Source organism: Carassius gibelio, chromosome A19 (genome assembly GCF_023724105.1).
Source record: "Carassius gibelio isolate Cgi1373 ecotype wild population from Czech Republic chromosome A19, carGib1.2-hapl.c, whole genome shotgun sequence".
NCBI classification, from domain to species: Eukaryota; Metazoa; Chordata; class Actinopteri; order Cypriniformes; family Cyprinidae; genus Carassius; species Carassius gibelio.
In genome coordinates this window covers 27227647-27253857 of record NC_068389.1, presented here as the reverse complement: position 1 = coordinate 27253857, position 26211 = coordinate 27227647, and the positions used below count along the sequence as shown (strand labels likewise).

The 26211-nt window shown below is 35.8% G+C and overlaps 2 protein-coding genes across 2 annotated transcripts in view; one reads left to right on the top strand and one right to left on the bottom strand.

Annotated features, from left to right (window-relative positions):
* The first annotated feature begins 13627 nt into the window (after positions 1 to 13627).
* Positions 13628 to 15885, top strand: LOC127935675 (transcription factor Sp8-like). The gene is made up of 2 exons (XM_052533765.1): positions 13628 to 13726; positions 14430 to 15885. Exons 1-2 carry the CDS (start codon positions 13706 to 13708, stop codon positions 15636 to 15638), a joined length of 1230 nt encoding a protein of 409 aa, XP_052389725.1. The 5' UTR covers positions 13628 to 13705; the 3' UTR covers positions 15639 to 15885.
* Positions 15886 to 18414: 2529 nt separating this feature from the next.
* Positions 18415 to 26211, bottom strand: part of LOC127934838 (integrin beta-8-like) — a 26812-nt gene continuing 19015 nt past the window's right edge. Inside the window, exons 12-15 of the mRNA XM_052532364.1 lie at positions 24702 to 24808; positions 24515 to 24625; positions 21763 to 21923; positions 18415 to 20461 (exon numbers count right to left, since the gene is read on the bottom strand). Of these exons, the coding sequence (XP_052388324.1) occupies positions 20336 to 20461; positions 21763 to 21923; positions 24515 to 24625; positions 24702 to 24808 (505 nt within the window). The 3' untranslated portion in view covers positions 18415 to 20335. The remainder of the gene's footprint in view (positions 20462 to 21762; positions 21924 to 24514; positions 24626 to 24701; positions 24809 to 26211) is intronic.

Below are 26211 nucleotides of genomic sequence, written 5' to 3'. Positions count from 1 at the left end.
TTTCTCATGAATGCTCTCTCTCGGTCTTTCTCTGGGAGCTCGCAGGGGTTCTTGTGCTTTCCTCCTGCACATAATGAACACAATTTCACACCACAGAGGCCGATTAGAGACATGACAGCCACCTGCCGGCACGCCTCCCAGAGAGAGACCAGGAGCCAGTTCACAAGCAGTTCCCCGGTCTTTGATTTGATTCAGTTCAGTCGGCTTTTAAACGGTTCGGCTCTCTGTCTCCCGTCAGGAACCGAACGACTGCGAACAGACAGGGAACACGAGGCACGTTTCCTTTCCATTGCATTCGCCATCTAAACATGCAGCTTCGGCCAAAATAAATGGCATCGCTCTCTTCACACACACACACAAGTGCTCATGTAACAGATTTTGTGTTGTGACCTCTTGACCTGTATAGGTAATGTCATCAGTGCAGGGTTGATCCTCTTCTCGAGGGACGAGCGTGTGCCACTAATGATGCAGAACTACCTCGGGCTCCAGCGGCCAACTCAAGTATGGCAGAGATGAATGGTATTAAATTGGACGAACACACACACACACACACACACACACACATGCATAGCTGCACACAGTCGGTGTGCTCTGATGAAATCACATGTTGACAGACAGATAAAAACGAGCGTTTCTGAGGTTTGATTACTCTGAGCTGCTTTAAACCATCAATTCAGCTCCAACAACAACACACACACACACACACACACAGAAATTAACCAGATCAGTTGGGATCTGAGCTTCTAGATCTGAACGTTTAGAAAAAGAAAGTTAATTCAATTCAGAATAAATATGCATAATACATTAATAAAAACTTTAAATATAACCAAATGACACTAAAATAACAAATCGAATGCTGAATGCAATTCAGATTTAAAAGTAATTAAGGTTGTAAAATTAAAATGAAGTGAAATTCAAGTACTACATGCTTTTATTCAGCAAGGATGCATTAAATCGATCACTGAAGACATTTATAATGCTACAGAAGATTTCTATTTCAAATAAATGCTGTACTTTTGAACTTTCCATTCTTCAAAGAATCCAGAAAAATAAAATGTATCACAGTTTCCACAAACATTGGACTGTTTTCAACACTGATAATAATCTGAAATGTTAAAAAATCTGAATATTTTCATGATTTCTGAAGATCATGTGACACTGAAGACTGGAGGAATGATGCTGGAAATACAGCTGTGCGTCACAGAAATAAATTACAGTTTAACATATACTCATATAGAACAGAGCTATTTTAAATTGTAATAATATTTCCCAATTTTACTGTTTTTACTGTATTTTTAATCAAATAAATGCAGCATTGACGAGCAGAAAACACTTCATTCAAAAGCATAAAAAATTCTCACTGACCCCAAACTAAATATTCTGGGTTGTTTAATTAAAAAAAAACATTGAGACATTTTAGATATGTGCATATGCTGATAATCACGTCTGGTTCACACCAATCAGACATTAAGTAAATGGCTGCACTACATGAAAAGCAACTCTCACTGTGCGTTTGATGACAATACAGAAATAGCATCCACACATGAAAAGACTAATACTGGACAAAGGCAAAGCGGGTCCGGTAAGTGCTCTCTTGCTCTCATTATCGCCACACAACGGAGAGCCGCTGACCAATTAGACCGTTCCAGAAGTTCTGCCGCTCCGGGAAGCTGGTCAGCTGCTCTTAATAGATTTGCAAGCAATTTACCTTTTCAACATGTTGGCAATCTGATGCAATTTGTGTGCAATTTGTCTGCTTTTAGACCCACATGGAGTTGACTTCAGCACAGACCGAATGACACAGAGTTGAAAATATCAGTCCATGCTAGACACACACGGCCCTCAAATGTCACGGGGAGAAATCATCAGAAAGACAGACACCGAGAGAGACAGAGAAAGCAGGAAGAAGGCCGCTGGATCTGTGCAAATGGATGGATGTATGGATATGGACCGCTGAAATTACCCAGAATACCTTTGGTAGTGAATGTATGGCAATTGCTCTGACATTTCCCACAGTTTGTAGTTTTGACGTCACTCAAAAAAAGCAAAATGACCATGATCAGAAGTTTCTCTGTGCCTCTTGACTCTCAACTTTTCTCTGTCTTCTTCTTTAACGTTTCAGTGGGTCAATACATATCCGAATTGTGCATTAAAATAAAAAATAAGATCATAAACAAAGTTTACTTTAATTTTACAATTGACATTTTTAAGTAGTTTTAAATGCAATTCTCTTCATTCAATTTCATGCATTATTTACCAAGCTTTATGATTTAAATATAAAGGGGCAGTTCAACCGAATATGAAGATAATTTACTCACCCTCAGACCTTCCAGGATGTATTTGAGCTTGTTTCTTCAATATAAATATTTACTTTGAGCTGAAACCAGTGATTCATAAAATGCAATTCAATGCATTTCCCTTTGCTGTAGGTCTCAAAACTACAAATAATCTGCATATGATTGAACAAATCAGGTGTGTCACTTTAAATATGCAAATTAGATTTGAGCGCAATAAGTACTTAAAATAGGTAATAGGCTTTTCACACTTAACTGTTTAGGAAACTGAGGGTTATTTACCACTCGTTCTTCATATATCACCCTAGTAAGCACATTTGAAAAATGAAGAGTCAAACAGAGTTAAAAGTGGCTTTATCTTGGGATTTAAAAAGTGTTAACCCATGCATAGGTAAGTATTAGCTAATCATAACAGAGGTCATTTGCATATAAATCACACATTAAGGTCTGAGATGGGGGGAAATCATCATTAGATGAAAATACAGCTATGTCCAACAAATCTTTGCTAAGTTATATCTGTTGAAGCGAGTGAGGAACAGATGTTTGTGTTTGTGAGTCCAATCCACTCGCCGTTAAAATAAAAAAGTGTGCCAAAGAGATTATACGCCCAATTTCACCATCTGAAAGCGCTGGAATACTTAACGCGTTACAAGGTTCCTACAGCTGTTTTTCCTGAAAACACACACACACACACACAGACAAACACACACACACATACACACACACACGTCTCTTTTACCCTCTTGACATTTTTCTTCATGTTCCTAAAATGACATGTTTTATGTGATTCTATCAGAGTGTTTCTAATGCAATAATCACAGTGTGGAATCTGTCATGAATCTGCCAAAGTGTTTTTCTCCAGGAGACGAATTCAAAAAGCATCTTTTGCTGTACATCAGACACTAAAATCAGCACATATTAAACTTATTTTTTTTCATGGCTTCTTATGTAAAGAACTGAACGCACACAAGTGTAGTGGACATCTGTTGTCGAAAGTTATGAACTTGACATGAGCTTCCTCTGAATCAGAACAATGAAGTTAGAAACTGTGAATGCTCATCAGTAAATCAGTGCAAAATGAATAGAAATTACTCTTTTGTCTAAGCTACGTGTTTTAAAACAAAAACCCACTAGAGTAACATTTTTTGAATGATACCCAGCCCTAATAATAGGATATAAATTGAAATCACCATATATATAATATATATATATATATATATAAAGGTTAAATGAAAACATAAAATATAAATATAAATAAATATATATATTTATATTTTATGTTTTCATTTAACCTTTTATTAAGGTTTATATACATGCATTGTTACTTCACTTAAAATTGAAATTAATAAAAATGAAAATATAAAATACTAAATAAAACACATTGAAATAATAATGAAAATTTCAATAGTTTATCACAAATGCAATTAAATTGGTTAGATTCAAAAGGAACACAAATTTAGCTTTTTTACTAGTAAGCAATAACATTTAACTGACTTTTTGAGCTTGATAAGGCATTTTTCTGAAAGACATCAACAATCACAGCAAAAATCATCTTATTTTAATATCATTATAGTAAACGGCGTGATGGTTTTAGCATGGCTGAAAGGCTTCAGTGTGATCCGTCACATCTTATCTGCTTCCCCCCCTGTGTTTTTCTCTTCACGCTTTGATGCACACGTTCAGCTGCCAAATAGCACATAATAACAGTTTAGACACCTTTCAATTTTAACATTCCTGCTTGAAAAGTTGAGTGTTCCTCCAGGTGCCATGACAACCGCGCAGCGCAGCATCAGCACCGCGAGATTCCGCTGCCATGGCGATGGAGCAGCTGTCACTCACACGGCGACGTCCGCTTCTGCTGGTAAACTTGACATGCACACAGATTTCCAACAGCACCGTAAATCACGGTTAAATACAGTATTCTGATGCGATCTATTTTACTACACTCCTAAAAATGTGAGAGCGACGAGTGCAATTGCTCTGCGAGATTGGACGGCATCATTTAATCTTTCTCTCTGTGATGGCTCTCTGATGTCGCTCTTTTTCTCCTCCATCAGAGAAGTGAACGTGGTTTTCATCTGATTTCTAATCTTTCGGAGAGTTTCCCGCTAAACAGCACACCCACAATAAGATGGAGCGACAGAGATGGAGGCAGACAGTTGATGAAATCGGAGCAGTTATCACCTTAACCATTACCTGTCAGCTTTCTCCGGCTGTGCTCTGATGGGGCAACGATTTTCTGAAGTGGAAGTCAAGGGCGCCAGTGTGGCACAGCGCGAGTAAATGTTAACAAAAGCGCTGCTGTCCACTTCTTTATTTATGAAGGGCACTGGTGTGCAGAGAGAGTCTCCATCATACTCACACAATCACTGCTAGAACAACTCCTGACCGAGCAGATTTACATTCACACTCCATCTAATGCTCCTCAGTCCTGACACTCAGTGTTTGCACTTCATCTCTCATCTCTGTGTCTCATCTCTCCATCAACCTCACAGACAGAAAAACATAAATGCCTAGAAAAAAAAAAGTTCAAACACACACACACACACACACTTGGCACTTTTTAAACTTTGCTTGCTGGTCAAAAAATATACAGTTTCTGAATCTTGTTTGCCATTAAGTTCAAAATCAGGAACTGAACAGGGAATTCCCAATTCCTTTCAAAAAGGCGTAAACCTTACTGTTTGAAGTATTCATTATTGCATGCACGTACAGATTCACCCATCATATTTCAAAGTTAAACATAGCACTAATACTGTATTCCAAACACAGTCACTGTTCTGAACAACAATAGCCAAAAACGTCTAATAAAGATCAAATTAAAAAGTTTTAAGTGGATTGTTGCAATTGGGAAAAAATGGGAAATACATGGAAAAATGCATGCATGCACGAGTAAACATTCACATGCATCGATTTACGAAGAAAATGAATTCAGGAGAAATGCACTGCGAAACACTGATGTCAACCCACGGCAGAAAATGTCACCTGAGAAGCCCGTCCGTTCCTCTAACACACACTTAGAGAGGATTAACCACAAAAGCGGCTAATATCAGGGTTTCAGATGACGCATTCTCTTCTTTAGTCTGAGAATCGCATCTATTCAAGAGCATTTCCTTTCATCGGCCTGAGCTGAATGAGGCTAACACCGAGGCCTTCACAAGCCACACCGGCGAAGAACATACGTGAAAAACCAAAGCTTTTCCCGGATTAACCCACTTATGTCATTTAACCCCTTTTGATAAACACAGCCGGGTGGGATAAACACTCGCCAGCGGACAGACGTTTAAACCCACATGCAAGCATCTTCATTTGGGTCTTTAATCAGAGACTTTAACCTCTTGGGGTTTGTCTTTAAAGACACCGCTGGGACAAAAGCTGCTAATTGCACCACCCCCCCCCCCATTCTGCTGACAGATAATATTGCTTTATTGTCCAGAGGTCACTGGGGAAGAGGAGGAGAGTAGAGGCTGTATTAATGGGTTAAAAGATCCCAATGGGACCATTGTCCACTTACTGTCCACTGCTGTCCAAAACAGCGTCCTAACCACCCCTGAGGTCAAATAAAGACACGTAAAAGGCTCCGGCTAATTAAGACGTGTTTAAGCGACCTCGTCTGCTGACCTCGGATGGAGTTTATTAGTTGAGGACCCTGTGATGTGTCTAGCGATGCATGAACCAGCCAGCACTGATGTTACTGTAAAACGAGGTGATGCATGTGACGGGAAGAACTGTTTCAATCAGCCTATTAATCCATCCTTTCATCGATCAGACCGTCCATAAATTCATCCTAGAACAAATCAAATAAAGTGCGACAGTCAGACACTGAAGACACCTTGTATCAGATCAATAAGATTCAATTCATCCTCTCAATAAGTTTTAATTAAGAGTGTGAGAAAACCAAAAGGCCTCCACCGTGAATCTGAAAGTGTTTCTTAGGCGTCAATGTGATGAGGTTTATTGCGATGGAAATAATGCTGTCAACACAGAGGTTGAGATCTGCTTGGCACTGAGAGACGCACTGTATTTTGATGCATCAGCATTATGTACATTAATAGTGAATTCAGGTTGACTTTTTCCCAGTCATTTTAAAGAATACAATACTGTGTTGCTGCCTAAAAAGTAACTACATTATGTTACTTAGTTAATTTTTATGGAAGGTTTACATGCATGACGTCATTTTTGCATCACTTTTTAAATCTGGGCGTGTCTTTTCATATATAATTTTTTTTTTTTTTTTGGCAAATGTAAAAGCTGGTTTGAAAATGTTATTAAATTCAAAAAAGATATATGTGTTATTTAACAAATTTTATTATTTCAGAAATGCATCATATTCTGAGAATACTGAATCAGTTTTTGTGTGAGTGAGATGAATAAATGCATGTTGACATTTACTCTAGATCTACACTAGCATCATGTTCACACAACGCCTCCTGATTTATTTCTACATGAGGACAGAAGAGCTGTCAGTCAATACATGGGAAAACAAAGTAACTGGTGTTACTTATTTGAAAATGTATCTCCGATATTTTCTTGTGAATTAAAAAGTAATGCATTACTTACTTGAAAAGGTAATCTGCTTTATACTGTTACTTATAATGCATTACCCCCAACACTGATTCTGACTGTTTATTAATTCTTATTAATTATCAGTAATGTCACTTAACTGCAGCGTATTAGTTCCATGAGCTGTCCGTGTTGATGACATCATTTCCTGCATCCACACAGAACTTCGATACGTTCCATCAGGAAGTCTGGAAAGCTACAAACTGTGTCTTCTTTCTTGTCAGAACAGCAGATCTGACTGAGTTGTATCTTAGTTATGGTGTTGCTACCTTGTAGAAAGCCTGCCTGCCTGCTACAGGATATTTAGATGATAAGATGTGGTTTTGTGAGAGACATTTAAATGGCAAAAAAGATCTATTGCGTAGCCTATGAAGCATCTCACTTCAGCTGCATTTCCATTATCTTTCAAATTCTGCAAACTGAAACTGCAAATTGAAGTACACCCAATGAAAACATGACAATTTCTCTAAAAACTAGCATATTTGGCAAAAAAGTTGCATGAGGAAGTTTTTTTTTTTTTTTTTTTTGCATTTACAGGTCACATGGTGTACGTAAAACTCCCATAAGTGGCTCTCCGTGCTGCTTCGCTAAAGATACACGCCTACATTTCCTTTGATTAAAAACAATAGCTAGTGCAGTGGCTGTGATATACTGTACGTAAAACTACCAGCATCCATCGCCATGACTTATCACAAGAGGAAAAAAGTATGTTTTAGTAACATTGGTTAATGGAAATGCCTTCATTTCGAATTGACATTTATAAAACATTGCAAAGGTTTTGCACAAGTCACTTTAAAACTACTACAGCTTCAAATCACACACATACCCATAAAAATAAACTTCCACAAGCCACACAGTTAAGCGTCAAAGTGGTATCAGGGCTCCTGATTTAGATGATCATGTTATGAAGGGGGATGTGATTGTGCACGCTGACCCATAATTCAACCTGTCATCACTACGACTCCCTGCAGATCTGTCTTTCTCTCTCTTAGATTCACTCAGGATTTACAACAGAGCACTATTTAGATACTTAGGTGTTACACACACACACACACACACACACATACATACAGTGCACACAACATCCGACCCCACTGACATTCAAAGCAATCTGTAATCATGCAATCTCAAGTGTACAAATGCTTAAATATACAATAATAAACGTACACAATTAGAGTCTAGACCTTTACGCAACAACTAATTACATTACCCAGAAATGACGCCTGACCTCTGTGACCTCAAGGACTCCGGAATGCTCTGAAAATCCGTCTGCGTCTTTTCTATCGATTGGGCATAAATGATCACGTCTGCTGATGGACAACAGGTTGATTAAAGACAATGCAGAGTGTGTTTAGGCTACGACAAATCAACCTAATATAGAGAGAGAGAGAGAGAGAGAGAGAGAGAGAGAGCGTCTGTGGCTCTCTGGAGGATGTTGAGAGTGAGACAGACAGAAAGAAGACAGGGGACAGTTTTCGTCTGATCTAATGAAAGTGACACTTCAGACTGTACCAGGGTTGTAATAGTTAACGAAAACTAAAATATTTTCAGTATTTGAAATAAAATATTTTAGAAATTAAACTTTCAGCTGGTTGCCAAACACATCGTTTCTCATTTTCATTTAGTTGAACTAAAAATGTAATTCAATAATCATACAAACCACATCAACACATTTAAAATGTTAATTAAAAAGCAAACTGAAAATAAAAATAAAAATAAATAGTATCTAAACAATACAAAAATAACACTGGACTGTTATAAAAGTGTTCATTTAGACAAATATTAAAAATCCTGTCATCATTTACTCAAATTTTAGTTAAATTTTAGACATCTGCTTTGTTCCACAAAGGGAAAGTGAATGAGGACTGATGCTACCAAGCTCTAAAAGCACCAAACGCATGTCATAAAAGCCTTCTAATGTTAAAAAAAAGGCTTTGTGTGAGGAAATCCTCCTCTTGGATATCATGTGTCTTGAATGTTTATCATATGGAAAAGAGCAGAGTAAATATCCACACTGTAAAAAAATATTTTTTGAACTTGTAAATAAAGATAGCATCAGTTAAGTAAATTTTACAAACAAATACTATTTTGTCTTTTTACTTCAAAATATCATGTTTAATTCAATAAGCTACTTGAGGTTTCATTTTTATTTATTTTACTTAAATACATAAGTAAATTTAAATGGAACTGCCTAGGTAGAAATGAAAGTTAAAACTCATAAGTATATTTTACTTGGAACTGTTTGTTATGTTTACAAGGATTCTTTAAGTAAATATCAAAGTTATGATCCCATATTTGCCATCATGCAATGGGGCATGAATAATTAAAAATGTACTGTTTATGGTTGTTTTTGTTGTTAGTTGCTTATTTTAGTTGTTAGTTGTTGTTTGTTTTAGTAACATACCGTTTTGTGACACCTGGAGTTTATTTTCTATTTAAAATGACCCATTGATACTCAAACACTATTCACCGTCATTGTGTGTGGTGTACCAAGTATTTTGGTCTCTGTGTTCAGGTGGCTATTACTTTTATTGAGTGGGCATATTATCTTTAAATGATAACAGCCTGTCTACATGCTTACATGCATGTTTGCAAGTGAACCAAATGCTTAATAGCATGGTGATTTACCAGTGTTAAGGTTGTTAAAGTAAATTGCATAAACTCCCAGATTTTATTAAATTCAATGGTTGAGTTTTACTTAAAATATATGAGTGCAAAATTTGCAAAATAAATACACTTTTTTTCAGTAATAAGCATTAGGCTACACAATGTAAAATTTACAAAGAAAGAGTCAACAAAATTTACTGGGAATTCCCAAGTAAACGTAACTTTAAATGTCTAATTAAATTTACTATAATTATGTTTAGGCTTTTACTTGACAATTTTTTGTAAATTTACTAGCCTTTTCTGAGTGAAAAAACTTTCCAAGCTTTTTTCAAGTAAATCCCACTCCAAATTTTTTACAGTGCAGGCTCCTTTTGGACACTTATGTTATGTTATGTTTACATTATAAATCAGAGTTTGTTGCTACTGCAACATTTTTCTGTCATCTCAAAAACTTGACACGCACACACACACATACACACAAACAGACACACACACACACACACATACACACAAACAGACACACACACACACACACACACACACACACACACACACACACACACACACACACACACTTGTTCTCTTGTGATAACAGTGAATAACTTCCACCAGTATGTCCTCAGGACGAGACACTCCCTCTCAAGAGGATAATAAGAGGAAGCTGTCAATCCTGTTCAGATACTGCACACACACACACACACACACACACAATCAATCTCTCTCTCTCTCACTCTCTCTCTCACACACACACACACACACACACACACAGACACACACAGACACACACAGACACACACACACACACAGACACAATCTCTCTCTCTCTCTCTTTCTCTCTCACACACACACACACACAGACACAATCTCTCTCTCTCTCTCTCTCTCACACACACACACACACACACACGCACACACACACACACACACACACACACACACACACACACACACACACACACACACACACACACACACACACAGACACCTTCTAACTGAAGACATACCTGCCACTGTTTTCATATAAAGTTAATCATAAACACTACAGACGAACTCAAACCCTATCCCTGGAAGACTTTCTCAATAATACTATATTCAAATAACACTTAGAAGTTTTTTTTTTAAAGGTATTTATTTTTCATTTTGTCCAAATAAGGACATCATCAACCTCGAGATCAAAAGACAGATCTAAGGTTGAGATAAAGATGCATGGCTACAATATGCAAACTCATGTTTGTGTGAATAGATACACAACATCACACAGCTGTCGAACCTGTTCAACAATCCACACACAATCACTGACTGACAGACACGAGTGTCAGAAAACTGCCTCCAACATATCTCTGATCTCAACAGTGAGGATGAGATAAACCTCTTGAAACAGGGTTATAGAGACAGAGATTATATTAAATATTATGTATGTTACTAGTTACTATAATGATGCATTCTGATAAGAAGTGATTTCAATTTACTATAAAATCAAGTTTATAAGGAGAAAAAAACTGCCTTAAAATAAAATATAGGCCTATACTCAAATTGAACTTTTATGGAATCGTAAGTAGATTACTTTATTCATCACTTCTTGACCATAATCAGGTTCGACCCCTTATTGATTAAACAATTAACAGTGTTTTTACACAGACACACACTGTATAGAGGTCCTAGATTGTGTTTAATGTAGCTTTTGTCTGCCGAACATAACACATCTCAGCACTGTACATCTGTAAACAACATATCAAACCTAACGTAGCAAACCTTTTAGCATTTTTTCTGCCTATATTTTATAACTATATTGTTGTTATTATTTATTGTATATTCTCTTTATAAGTAGTGTTTTTATTACCTTAAATCATATGCATGTCTGCTCTGTACTTTCTGCACCCAGACAAATTCCTTGTGTGTGAAAACACAAGCTCTTTCTGATTCTGATGAGAAAGTAAATATGATGCTAGACCTCAAACCAACTCTGGCCCTCGAGATCTGTACGAGGTTTATATTAAGCATTAGATCAGGGGCTTGAGATCCACTTTCCTGCAGAGTTTAGCTCGGACCCTGGTCAAACACATCTGATCGAGGTCTCCAGGATCACTAGACTCAAAGCTGGAGTTCAACACTGCAGGAAAGTGGATCTCCAACCACTGATCTATGCATGCCTAATATACACCTCATATAAAGCATTTAATATGCATTTTTTGTTTTAAGATGTTCATGTTTAATTGCTATTATTTTATCGGTTTGTTTTAAACTAAGCAGCCTATATCTGATCACAAACTGCTAAATATTTTTTTTTTTTTTTCACTGAACATATTTGATTCCTCGTGATTGGTTTTAATCGTCATAATTGCAGGATATTAAACGGGCTCTCTGTGCATATTTTAGGTTTTCTAAAAAACCAACAAGCAGACCATTAAAGCCCCCCTCTCTCTCTTTCTCTCTGTCGCTCGGTGCGTTTTGTCGGTGCTCGGTGGTGCGTGTTAACGCGCTTATTATGAGAACAGGTTCCTCACGAGATTTCTGCACATATACTGTGGGAAAGAAAGACACACACACAGAGAGAGAGAGAGACATCTGTTCAACACACACATATGTGCAGGTCTACTGTATCGTGACCTCTGAACTCTGGTTAACTTCTCCAACACTGGTCGCGTGCGAAATGATCGCACAGATATTTTAATTAAATTAATTTTATATTGAAAATCGATCAGTTTAAACGGCTGATATATTTTGACTGGTTTTACTGTATTTGGAAAAAAAGGAGAAAAGAGAAAATAGTGAAAACATGTATTCATTTGGCTATTAATCCAGTGTTTCCAAAACTAAACGAGGGTACATTAAATATAAAAAATATATATACAATATATATGAAATATTGAATAACAAGACGCATTTTTAATTTAAAAACAACTTTTATTAAAATATAAATATATATAATATATATATCTCATTTATAGGTCACGTTTCCTGAAATAAAAAAAAAAATGTAGAGAAAAATAAACAAAAAATAAATTAACATTTTACGAATAATGCTTGCCAAAATAAGATAAATATTTTTGCGTGATGATATATGCAATCACACGATCCTGTGATGCTTTTGAGCGAGTCTCGCGTTCTGATTCATTCAATTGTGCATGATCCTAAAACTGCATTGATCACGCGCGTGATTTTAATTAACTTTTCCCGCTGCCCTGTTATGATCGAACATAAATGCCAAACAAATAAAATAGTATATGACCAAAGCTCACCCCTTTATTACATTTGAAAGTCAAATTAAACGCATGGTGTCCACGTGCACTGTATGCTGATGCACGCGCGTGTGAAACGCTGTTAGATCACTTGCGTGCAAAGTTTTAGGGAGAAAAAAATTATAATTAACCCTTTTAAAAAACATTAGTGGTCGTGATTAAAACTGCATTGTACGGATATAGGTTTTCTCGCATCCGGAAGTCCAAAATGCATTTTGTGACCTTCTCAAATCATGCTGAGAACTTCGAATATTCTTACACTAAAATTAAATTATCTGCAATTAATTCATTAGAATTAGAAAAGAATACGTAATGGACGCATTACTGGAAATCACTTCGCAATGCTTGTGATTAACAATTACAGTAGCTACTGAATATTTAAAATGATCTAATGATCATAACACAAGTAAATCAGATCAGAGCTGGAGCTCGCGACTGCCTGTGGATTAAGCACACATAAATCTGTGTTGTGAATGAGATGAAAGAGGAAAGAGCTCGTGGATGCAGTTCATCTCCTCTTGTTTGTGAAGCTGCACGCGCAACACCCCCTTGCACTCCCTCGAGTTTCCCGGCACGCCCTCCGAACAGAACTCAACATGCATGCTCAAAATAATTAAAAATAAACGATGCACTGTTATTTTTTTTCATATTCAGATTATTAAAATTAGTGATGAATTTTGCGCAGCAGGGGAAAAAAATCAAGAAATACCCACATGGATCTAATAAGCATAAAATATTAGTTATCCTTACATGGGTTTCCCCAACAATTAAAAAAAAAAGGCGAAAGGGTCACTCGCCTTCCCGCCCTTCTCACTCTACCGCGCAACGCGTCACCGAGAGTTCCGCCGATGACATCATCGCCGAACGCAGCGTTCCCGAGAGTTTCGGCCGATCTGATTGGTCGCGCGGGATCTGCCGCATCTTCAAAGCCCGAGCCGAGCGCATTTGTGCAGACTCCACAACAGCCGAGGGACTTATAAATGAGAAGAGCTTTCACAGGTGATGGCAACTTCACTTCTTGGGGTGAGTAAAGGTTCCGCTCTCGAGTGGATTTTCAGCTAAAAAAGTTGTTTAAAGTTGATTTGCTGTGTTAGGCTTCAAGCATGTTTGTGCGCAATACGGCGTAATGAATTCGGATTGCAGGAGCATACAGCAATCACAAAAATAAGTGTTCTTTAAAAATAATATTCGTTAAACATTCCTTTGAAGACCTTCACCAAATGAATCCTGTAATTAATAAAAGATCTGGAAAGTAAAAGGTTACTGCTGCTTGATTAGGTTCTTCAGATCGGTGTTTTGTTTTGGTTTCTGTGTTCTTTAAAAACACACAAAAACATAGCTTTTCCTATAGTTTAAGACTGTCAAACTCTTTCTGGCTCTAACGGGAAGCTTTATTTTTATAATAAAGAACATCTGATGGTATCACGGACTCTGAAAAGTTTAATGAAAGAGTTTTAGTACAATGGATTGAGTTTTTACTATTGCAACTCTTATGTAGAACTATACTTAAACTGTCGCAAAGCAAATCAATTAAATGCAAAAAGTTAATATGTGATTTAATTTCGATTGCATTATTCACAGGAGCGAATCGACTGTCTCTAAAAAGTCCTTGAACGCGTATCTGCTTTGTGTTGTCGGATCTTTTGATCTGGTTTTGAAAGTCGCTTTGGATAAAGGCGCGTCTTCTAAAAGATGAAAGTAAATGTAAATGTTTTTGTGGTCACAGGAGGAACCGAGGGTTGGATCCACTCCATTGGCCATGTTAGCAGCGACCTGTAACAAAATCGGGAGCTCGAGTCCCTCCTCGGACAGCGGCTCGTTTGGAAAAGGAGGTTTTCACCCGTGGAAACGCGCGTCGCCGAGCAGCTGTTCTCTCTCCCCGTACGGCGCGCAGCGCAACGACTCGTTCAGCGCCAACAGCTCGTTCTCATTAACGGGCACCAACGTCTCCACCAGTCCGTTTGGAAACGACTATCCTGTGTTTCAAACTTCAGTCGCCAACAGCTCTCAGGACGCGAGCGCGCAGTCGGTCTTCATCTCGAAAGTGGACACTCTGCAGGGGATTTACCCGAGGATGAGCGTCGCGCACCCGTATGAGACGTGGTTCAAATCCGCACACGGTGGCATCTCCGCTGGGGATGTGAGCGCCGGTGGCGGGTCTTCCTGGTGGGATGTGGGCACCAGTTGGATTGATGTTCAAAGCGCGAACGGCGCCGCGCTCCAGACCTCTTTGCATTCACCCTTGGGCGGATACAACTCAGACTATTCCTCCCTGACTCACTCCGCGTTCAGCGCCAGTGCGTCTCCGCATCTCCTCACAGGTGGTCAGCACCTGATGGACGGATTCAAACCGGTCTTATCCGCCACTTACCCAGAAACCAGCCCAGGCGCTAACAGCGCAGTTTTAGCCGGGCCTCCAGTGGTGCCGCTCGCGGGGTCTCCGCGCTCATCCTCCCGGCGGTACTCCGGCAGAGCGACCTGCGACTGCCCGAACTGTCACGAGGCGGAGCGCCTGGGGCCCGCGGGGGCCAGTCTGCGCAGAAAGGGGCTCCACAGTTGCCACATCCCGGGTTGCGGAAAAGTATACGGGAAGACATCGCACCTCAAAGCGCACTTGCGTTGGCACACCGGCGAGAGGCCGTTCGTCTGTAACTGGCTGTTCTGCGGGAAGCGCTTCACCAGGTCCGATGAGCTCCAGCGGCATTTACGCACACACACCGGGGAAAAGAGATTCGCCTGTCCGGTGTGCAACAAGCGCTTCATGCGCAGCGACCATCTCAGTAAACACGTGAAGACGCACAGCGCCGAAGAGCCCGGCTCCAACGGGGTTAAAAAGAGCAGCGACACCGACAGCGAACAGAGTGCACCGGGCAGCCCGGTCTGCCAGTCACCCGGGATGATCCACAGCACAGAACCCGTCCAGAACGGCCTCTGAGAAGAGCAAGAGCACATGCACTCTTGAAGATAAAGCCTCTAAATAGAGCCCAAACTTGACTTTTTATTCTCAAATTCCTGGTACTTTAAAGAACGCAAAACACTGATCTGCAGAACCTGTACAATTCATCTTCAAAGAACACTCTTAAAGATAAACGTTCCAATTTTTGGGTTCCTCAATAAACCCTTCAGCTTAAAGTTCTTAAAACAATTTTTTTGTCGTTTAAACAAAATTTAAAAAAAAAATAATCTAAAGAAGTCTTTTTTCATTGTAAAAAAATCCTTTGCGTAATGGGTGTTAGAAGTTTTTTAATGGAACCATTGATGCCAAGAAAGAACTTTTATTTTTAAGAGTGTAGCAACTCGATAACTCTATACTCTATACAGAAAGTGTTTTTTGATCATTTCCGGTCTTCAAAGAACCAGGAGTGTTTATTTAAGAGCTTTTATTTTCAAGAGTCTTCAGATGTGAACGCACCAATTTTGATCATATTTGACTGTAAATCAGCATAAAGCCTCTCTCAGGTGTTCTTGCATATTTAAACTAGTCCTTTTTGGATACAGTGTCAGAAAGAACCTCTTTATACAGATAAAGATGAAACAAACTGCTGAGCTTTCATATGTGCGCTGCATCTTCTCTATTCACTCATTTCCATCGAGGCACTTTATTACGTAAGAAAATCAAGCATTTTATTCCTCAACAGCTGCACAAATGTCTTATCCTTCTGTATTTGCAAACTGAACTGTTTTATTTCATGCTCCTTGATTTCGTGCAGTTGATATCTATCTTTGACAGTGAATCTGAACTCTTCTCAATGCAAAGTCAAATTGTACATATCGTCTTGAAACTCTATTTATCATCGAGTTTGATTTGTGCTTTGAAGTCTATCAGAGTCGCACTTTGAATCTATATTTATAATTTCAGGATCGAATGGACTCGACCAGTTTTGTTTATCTTTTCATTTATTATTATTTAATTGAGCATATGTGTTTGTATTTACTGACCGTTTACTTAAAGGTAATAAAGTCGCGTTTGACTTGGCTATATGGACTGTTTTTGGGGCAAAGTATAGTCTGTGGGTTGATAATAATAATAATAATAATAATAATAAAACACAAAAATAGCGCATGCGCAATCTGTATGAAATTCTGTATCATTAAAGACGGCTTCTTATGTATAAGTATAAATAGAATATTCTTCATTATAAATAGAAATTACCTAAAAATATCAATTGGTTTTGAGGTTCGTTACAATGTATATTTTATTAAGACAAGTATATATATAATTAATATTATATTTATTCTATAATACTAAATAGACTTACATTGTTTATTTATAATGACGGTCTACTAAATCATCACTAAAATGACTTTTAAAGCAGGCTGGTACAAACTGTGTACCTGGAATTGACTTTATCTCAAAACAAACTCACACTACAGTCATAATTCTAGTAATTTCTAACATAAAACCAATTCCTAAGAAGATCAAAGTTTTAGTTTCCATTGTTTATATGCGCTATTGTGAGTATTTGGCGCCACTATGAGGTCACACGTGGAACTGCAGCTTTAACACGTGATCCTGCTGCTGACCCTCTGCTTCACCAGAACACTAATATAAACTGTAAAAAAGCAATATTAAGAGACATTATTCATCTTATCACCCAACCTTATTTCACAACACGGAAGTATATAGATGCTATAGATGGATAACTGTCAATAACATGCACTGTAAATGATCAAACTAAAGAATACATTGAAATAATATAAGAAACAGGACTTTTGCAAAAAACAAAAAAAGTCAAGCAGCACAACAGACTGTTTTTGGACTGGTAAAATAACACACATAGCACAAGTAAAAAATGCTTAAATAAATAAATAAATAAATAAATGAGGTGGCATTGCCACAGTCCACTCATTCATTATAATCTAATCAAATCATTCTTGAATATAATTTTGCAGTTGTTTTATTTGTGCACCGGCAGGGTGTTGATTAAGTTAAAGTTGCTGTGTAAAGATGAAGACTAGCAAATGAGAAGGAAAAAAGTAACAACAACCGTGTTCTGGTTAACTATTACAATACATCTGAACTACAGAATATTAATCATAAACAAGAGATGGAAATGTAATATCTTCACTGAAAGACTGGGGCCAGTTGCGTAACTTTTATGCAACTGACTTTGTGTGTGTGTGTGTGTGTGTGTGTGTGTGTGTGTGACAAAGAGAGGGTGAGAAAGAAGGAAATTAGTCCAAATTAGACCTAAAACCGGAGAAATACCCGACTAAAGGTGTTCTTTATTAATCCATATGGCAAGCTTTATGTCAAATAAGTGATAAGGGCCAGCATTTTGGGACGGTTGCAACAACACAGCATGATAAAACCTCACACAATAATAGGTGTAAAGCATTTGAGTAAATGTAAGTAATTACTGTACTTGAGTATCTTTTTGGATACTCTGTAGCTTTGCTGAGTATCAAAGATATTAGAAACTTTGCTACATCTTTTTACTCCTGTTTGTGCATTGACTTTTTTGCACGCATTCAACTTGGTTTTCCCTCTTTATTCTTATCTTCTTATTACTGTTAAAGTTCAATAAACAAAGCAAAAAATAAATAATAAAATCAACAGGATTTTAAAAACAATAAAAATCTCAGTATTCCTTTAGGATACACAACACGCCAAAGTCAAACTGCATGCATTTAAAACAATTTCATATATAATCTAAATATGCTTTAATAAATTCACAAAATCTTAAATTATGACACGACTTAGCCGAGGGAACTGTGTTATTATGATATTTATTTATTTGATGAAACTGGCTACAAAGCATAACCAGAATGGCTGGTGAGAGGATGGTTTTTGATTGAAACAAGTATATTCACATAAACAGACAACAATTTTGCTCTGTACAAGATCGGTTCACACTATACAAAAAAAGGAGAAAAATAATTCCACAAAAGCATTCATTTCTAAGAAAAGAGAACCCCTTCCCCCCCAAAATAAATATAATTTGATGTTTTTCCCAATGTAGCTAAAACTAGATTCATTAGAGCCACAGGAGTACACTAAAAGGACCCTCAGTAGTACACGACAGCAGATATAAATACTGACCAGCAGGTAAATAATTAACACACAACTCTACACATACAGTAAACTAGAGGAGGAAGAGACTTCCAGTCGTATCAGGGAATCATTTGAGCTGTTCTGAGATCTCTGCTTAAATATTAACACATGTAATAAACCTGAATGCTGTGTTCATAGTCTATTAAAATAGCAGTGTTATAGCGCGAGATGAACACTAGGGGGCAGACTAATCCTAGTCAGCATTAACACGATGTTCAGAAGCACACTGGCATCATTAGAAGAGGAATATGTGGGATTTACAGTGTCATTCACTTCCAGTTATTTTAGCTGTATCAGATTATTGTAATGCATTACAGTAATCATAAACACAGCGCACAGTCACGGAAAATAAATTACTACTGTGTCGCAAAATATTGTAGATACTGTGACTTTTGTTTAAAATTTTTTTATTTAATAATAACCAACTGATCAACTATAATTTTAGAGCTTAAAGTACTAAAAATGACAAAACTAATATAATAATATAGCAATTTTACAATAATCAACTGCTCAGATTATCATTTTAGAATTAAAAAATACTAAAATTGACAAAACTAATATAATAATATAGCAAAATTATAATAATCAACTGCTCAAATTATAATTTTAGAGTTCAAAAATACTAAAATTGACAAAACTAATATAATTATATAGCAATATATTAATAATCAACTGCTCAAATTATCATTTTAGAGTTTAAAAATACAAAAATCGCCAAAATTAATATAATAATATACCAATATAATAATAATCAACTGCTCAAATTATAATTTTAGAGTTTAAAAATACAAAAATTGACAAAACTAATATAATAATATAGCAAAATTATAATAATCAACTGCTCAAATTATCATTTTAGAGTTTAAAAATACAAAAATTGACAAAACTAATATAATAATATACCAATATTATAATAATCAACTGCTCAAATGATCATTTTAGATTTTAAAAATACAAAAATTGACAAAAATAATATAATAATATATCAATAAAATAATAATCAACTGCTCAAATTATCATTTTAGATTTTAAAATACTAAAATTGACAAAACTAAGACTGAAAAAAATCATATATATTTAAAAAAGGCCAAATGTCTTAATATTATATATATTAAATATTTGTCTTTTAATTATTGATAATATAAATAATTGATAATAAAAGTATTAATTCTAAATGTTGCATCACTGTACTGGAAGCATCAAGCCCATTGCATTGTGGGACAGTGGTGTTTTGGTAAACTGTGTATTTTCTGCAGAAATAGTGTGCACAGTATGCTCTTCTGAACACAGCCGGAGTCTGTAGTGTATTGACGACTAAAATACAACAGGTAAAACTATAAAAACACACTCTCACACACATAAACGAACGGTAACTGAGCAGAAAAGTGGTCCGTTGAGGGGAACATGGTAAGAGTTTAACAGACATTCAGGACCAGAGATTTAATGCCATCCGAAATGAGAGAGACACCCTCAGAAACACCACTCAGGCTATTGCTCTCGTGAAGTAAGTGCTTAAAGAGAAAGACTGTGTTTTCATTCTGGTAGTGCTTCGTTTTTAGAGTGACCTTTGACCCTCGTCACTGCCAGGCGTCGCTCAGGGTTATCTTGGGGATGTGTGAGTGCATCTCCACCGGACGGTTCGGGAGACGGTCCCTTCTGTACGTGATCGTCTTCTCGTTGGTCGTGGGGATGTATGATAAATCCTGCGGTCAGAAAGAAGGACGCATTAAAGTGAGCAAAAGTGACGTGAGGAGATTTATAAAGTGTTTAAATAAATGCTGTTCTTTTGCACTTTTTATTCATCTGTGAATCCTGAAAAATTAGATGCATCACAGTTTCCTCAAATATATGAAGCAGCACAGCTGTTTTCAACACTGATGATAATCAGAAATGTTTCTTGAGCAGTAAATCATCATATTATACTGATTTCTGAAGATCATGTGACTCTGAAGACTGGAGGAATGATGCTGAAAATACAGCGGAGCATCACAGAAATAAATTACAGTTTAACAGAGATTCACACAGAAAACATCCGTTTTGAATAACAATAATATTTCACAATTTTACTGGTTTTACTGTATTTCTGAGCAAATAAATACAGCCTCTTTGAGCAGTAGAGGCTTCTTTCAAAACATAAAATAAATCTCCACAGAAAAATATACATACTGGATAGTGCTGTTATTGTTAAATAAAACTAAAACTATTGATATGAATTTTGTGAAATAAAATAAAATAAAATACAAATATTAGATGAAAAGCCTAAATAAAAATGGGAATTGTTAAGATGGCAGTACTAAATAACTAAAATTAATATAACTAGATAAATATAAATACATTAAAGCTATATAAATAGTATAGAAATGCAATATAAATGTTACATAAAAAATGGAACTGAAATTTAAGAAATTAATAAAACGAACCGAAATAAAAATAAAGCTAAATAGAATATAACAGAGATAAAATAAATTACAAAAAATTTAAATTTGAAATAAACTGTATAATATAAGAAAAAAAATAAAAATAAAGCACACACACTAAAATAACATTGATTTGGAATGACATGAAGTTTAGAATTTGATTAACATGAATATTATATATATATATATACATATATAAAAATTTATTTACCGTATTTTCCAGACTATAAGTCACACTTTTTTCATAATCTGGCTGGTCCTGCGATTTATAGTCAGGTGCGACTTATTTATCAAAATTAATTTGACATGAACCAAGAGAAAACATTACCGTCTCCAGCCGCCAGAGGGCGCTCTGTGCTGCTCAGTTCTCCTGTAGTCTACACTGAAGACATAGAGCGCCCTCTTGTGGCTGGAGACGGTAATGTTTTCTATTGGTTCTTGGTTCTAAATAAATGCGACTTATAGTCCAGTGCGACTTATAGATGTTTTTTTCCTCATCATGACGTATTTTTGGGCTGATGCGACTTATACTCAGGTGCGATTTATAGTCTGAATAATATGGTAAATGCAGATCTCTGCTGCATTACCTTAGGGCTGCGCTCGAACTGTTGCTCAGAGCCGGACGGCCACCAGCAGTGTCTGGCTCTCAGCAGCTGTCTGACAGCGGTCAGCAGGCCGATGCCCAGCGTGACGGTCAGGAGGAAGACGCTGAGGAACGTCTTAAAGTACCGCCGACTCCACACACACACTGTTACACAACAGAGAGCACAGAAACAACTAGAACAACACAAGACCCCACAGGAAACACTTAGACAGTTAGACATTAATGTGGAGCAGATCAGATTATTTCATGAGCAATGCTTGACTTCATATTGGGGTTATCAGCATTAACTAAAATTAAAACCATAAAATAACTTATTTTGTTTCAGCTGTAGTTGCCAAAGGAACATTTCTCATTTTCATTTCAGTTAAAGTTGAAGTACTAAAACTAAACGAAATAAACGAAATAAAATAAAACTTAAATAAACAAATGCCTACAAAAATGAAAATCAAATGTTTTGAAAATGTTATGATTTTTTTTTTTTTTTTGCAAAGTACTAAAAATAATACATTTGAAATAAAGTTACATATATATAGAAAAAACAAAAAATTTAAATAAAAAATGTTTTTTAATTTAAGGCAGTACAAAAAAAGAACTAAAACTAATAAAAGGAAAATTAAAAAAATATAAAAATAGAGGTAATTAGAAACCTAGACTAAAACATTTTATAAAAACTATAAAGATATTTGAAAAAAAGACAAAAACACACAATGACTAAAACTTTAAATAAAATAAAAATGAAAACAAAATGTAAAAAAAAAAAATCTATTTCTGAATATTAACCAAAACTACAACGATCAGTGATTGAAATGAAAAATGTTTTAGTGGCAAGACTGAAGTTACTAAAAGGACTAAAATTAATAAAATTAGAATAGAAATAAAATATAAATATGAAACTTAAAAACTATTGAAAATTAATAATGCATCTCGGCAAAATCTGAGAACAGTTTGAGACTTTGGGACAAAAAATTAGGAAAGAAAAGAATTGGAAACACATTTAATTTAGTGGAAACATTTGGTACTACACCGAAGTGAAATCTTCCTGAAATCACATCTTTTGTGTCATCGATCTCAAATGTGACACACAACTTGTTTAGATTCATGGCTTTGGTTTTTTCAAGGTTTAGAATGAAACATGTTTTGGAAAAAAAATGATTTCATATAAAACTTGAAAACAGTAGCCTTTAAAAAGAACTGCTTAATGGAAACAGCATGAGCCATTGTGTGTGTATGTGTGTGTGTGTGTGTGTGTGTGTGTTTTGTGTGTGTGTGTGAGTGTGCGATTGTCTGTGTGTAAGTGTGTGTGTGAGTCTGTGTGTGTGTCTGTGTGTGTGTGTGTGTCTCTGTGTCTGTGTCTGTGTGTGTTTGGTGTGTGTGTGTGTGTGTGTGTGTGTCTCTGTGTCTGTGTCTGTGTGTGTTTGGTGTGTGAGAGTGTGTGTGTGTCTGTGTCTGTGTCTGTGTCTGTGTCCGTGTGTCTGTGTGTGTGTGTGTGTGTGTGTGTGTTCGGACCAGACTGGATCTGTGATGGCGTGAGGCCTGAGGGAGCTTCTTCTCCAGCTGTTGCTGATGTTTTAGCAGAAACATCTGGATGCTGTTTAGGTTATGAAGGAATTACTGGATTCTGTCCTAAACAAACCCTTTCCCTGAACTTCTTCATCAGCTTGACACAATCCAACCAGCACATTTACGGCTTCTAAAGTGATTAGGGCTTTTAAATGCATGAAAGTCACTTTACCAAGGAGATATATGCAACGCTTTCAGTGAGAAAAGACCCAGAAAACAGATTCAGCAGAGTCTCAAACTGTTCTCAGGTTTGCCAAGAAACCAAAGCCTGCAATCAAAGACCTTAATATGAATATACTGATATGAGTTATTGCATCACAGCTTGTGACTTGAGTTAATGAACATGTATTTTTATTCCTCCTTAGGAATTTAAAGAGGAACATCTGACACCTAAATATTCACAAAGAGAAATAAAACATCCTTTTGGAAAAAAAATCAGCACAGAAAAGAGTGAATCTCCTGAAATCTGTAAATATCAAGGTCATATTTCATATGAATAACTTAATAAATAAATACAAATATATTATATAATTAATAAATAAATAACCAATAAATAAATTAAAATATAGTAAAATAATAATAAATGATAAAAAATAATAAAAAGCTTACAATTCACCACAAAATAAAATAAATAAAAATAAATAACATAACCTATTTAAAAATAGGACTAATCCATAACAAAACTGCATTACTGCAATGCAAAAAAACCTCCCATTACTGTAATGTAGAAAATAATGCTTGTGAAATATTAATATATTAATATAAAACTGTAAAGTAGTTATAAATCATGATTAATCAGCATTTGTCGAACTGCATATAATTTATGCATTTTAAATGGTTTAAGTTTTATTTAAAGGGACAGTTCAGCCAAAACGGTTACCCTTCCTCATGTTGTTCAAAACCTGTCTGATTTCTCGAAAATGTTTGGTTACTTACAGAAGAAAGAAATTCGTACAGGCTTTGAGAGCACATGTTCATATTTGGATGAGCTATCCCTTTCAATTGAAGTTTATATGAGTAAAACTGTATATAAATGAAAAAACAACAAGACTGTTTTACAGTAGCTCATACAGAATCAGAAACACCCTGAAGACAATGTCCTAAAATATGCTTCATTCTCTATAAACAAGATTTCTCATTCGAGGTCGAAGAAGAGAAAGAATTGGTTTCCTCACCAGGATGCCGACTAATGTGCAGCTGAGGTCGCTCTGAAGCCAAGTCCATGAGAAAGCGGTGCTGACACTTCTCAGTGCTGGGATACAGGCAGTATTTCCCCCGGACCAGCTCTGAACATCAGCACAGTTCATTCACAACAGCTCTGAGGTCACAGCACGCTTTAAAGCTGAAGGTTTGGGGCTGTACCTGTGATGTCGTCCACATACTCCACCGATGAAGCTGCGCAGCTGTGATTACAACGCTGCTTGGCGTCCGATCCGAGTCCGTTAGACAGGTGACAGTTCACACAGCTCCTGATGGGTCACATAATCACGATCGTTAGAACGGATACTGAAGGACAAGAGGACGTCAGCATCACAGATCGAACTCTTAGTCTACAACTAAAACGACAAGTGGCTCATATACATTTATAAAATAATAATTATAATATTATTTTATATTTATTTGAATTATTTTAATAACCTTATTAAATTGATAAATACTAAATAAATGGTTATAATTGATTGCATAAATCAAATAATGCAGTTACTTGAAAATAATAAACGTTAACTGAAATAAAAAATAAATAATAATAATTACTTTTTTAAAATTTAGTTTAACATGATGTACCAAGAAAACTATAACTGATATAAAAATTCATAAAAATTAAATAGACATTCAAATAGAATTAATAAATTAATGAATTGCTTACAATTCACCACAAAAACAAATGAAGAAATAAAATATACATAAATACTACATAATACTATATATACAAATCATAGATTTTTAAAAATATATTTATATACCTTATAATTTAGATAAAATGTATGTACTTAGATAACTAAAACTAAAATAAAAACTATATATATATATATATATATATATTATTTAATTTAATTTACATTTAATATATATATATATAACTATTAAAATTTATAAAAATAAACAACTAAATTACTAAAACTTTAACTTAATTTCCACAAGAAAATATTAAAATAAAAACTGATTCAAAATATTATCAAAAACTAAAACCGTATTTCAATGATGCCAAAACAACACTGAATTAAACATAATTAATTACAATTAAATTAATTAAATCATTTTAGGAATTTAAATAAATTAATTTACTAATAAAATATAATAGTATGAATATAAAAAGAGACTCTTTGTACAAATAATTGAACACATTTAAGTTCTACATTTAGGCAATGTCACTGGCATAGCCTACTACTTGTACTCTTTCTACTTCATATAAAACCAGAGCACACTGCATTGAATACTGCATCCCACAATGCAATGCAGTTGATTTGATCTGCATTTCCAGTGTGAGGAATGAACTGGAAATGCTATCAATATCTTGACTCATTCATTTGGTTGCAGTTCAAAGAGTTGAGACACTTAACATGCATTTCAAAAACACTTGCATTTTTACATGCATTTTTAAAAATAGTATACAGTATATACTTTGCAGTATGCAGTATGCTTGTACTTCATTCCAAACATATCCTAACAGGTGATTATGCAAAACTTTTAAGTTTGTATTAAATCAATACAACTAGTGTACAGTATATGCTGTGCAGTATGCAGTGCTCTTATATTCCATTCAGAAGTTTGTCTAAATAGGTGATCATGCTTAAATAAAGCATGCTAAATTATTTCATGCAACATAATGAGGTTGTGCAGTAGCATACTACACTGGGCTTTAAGTTGAATA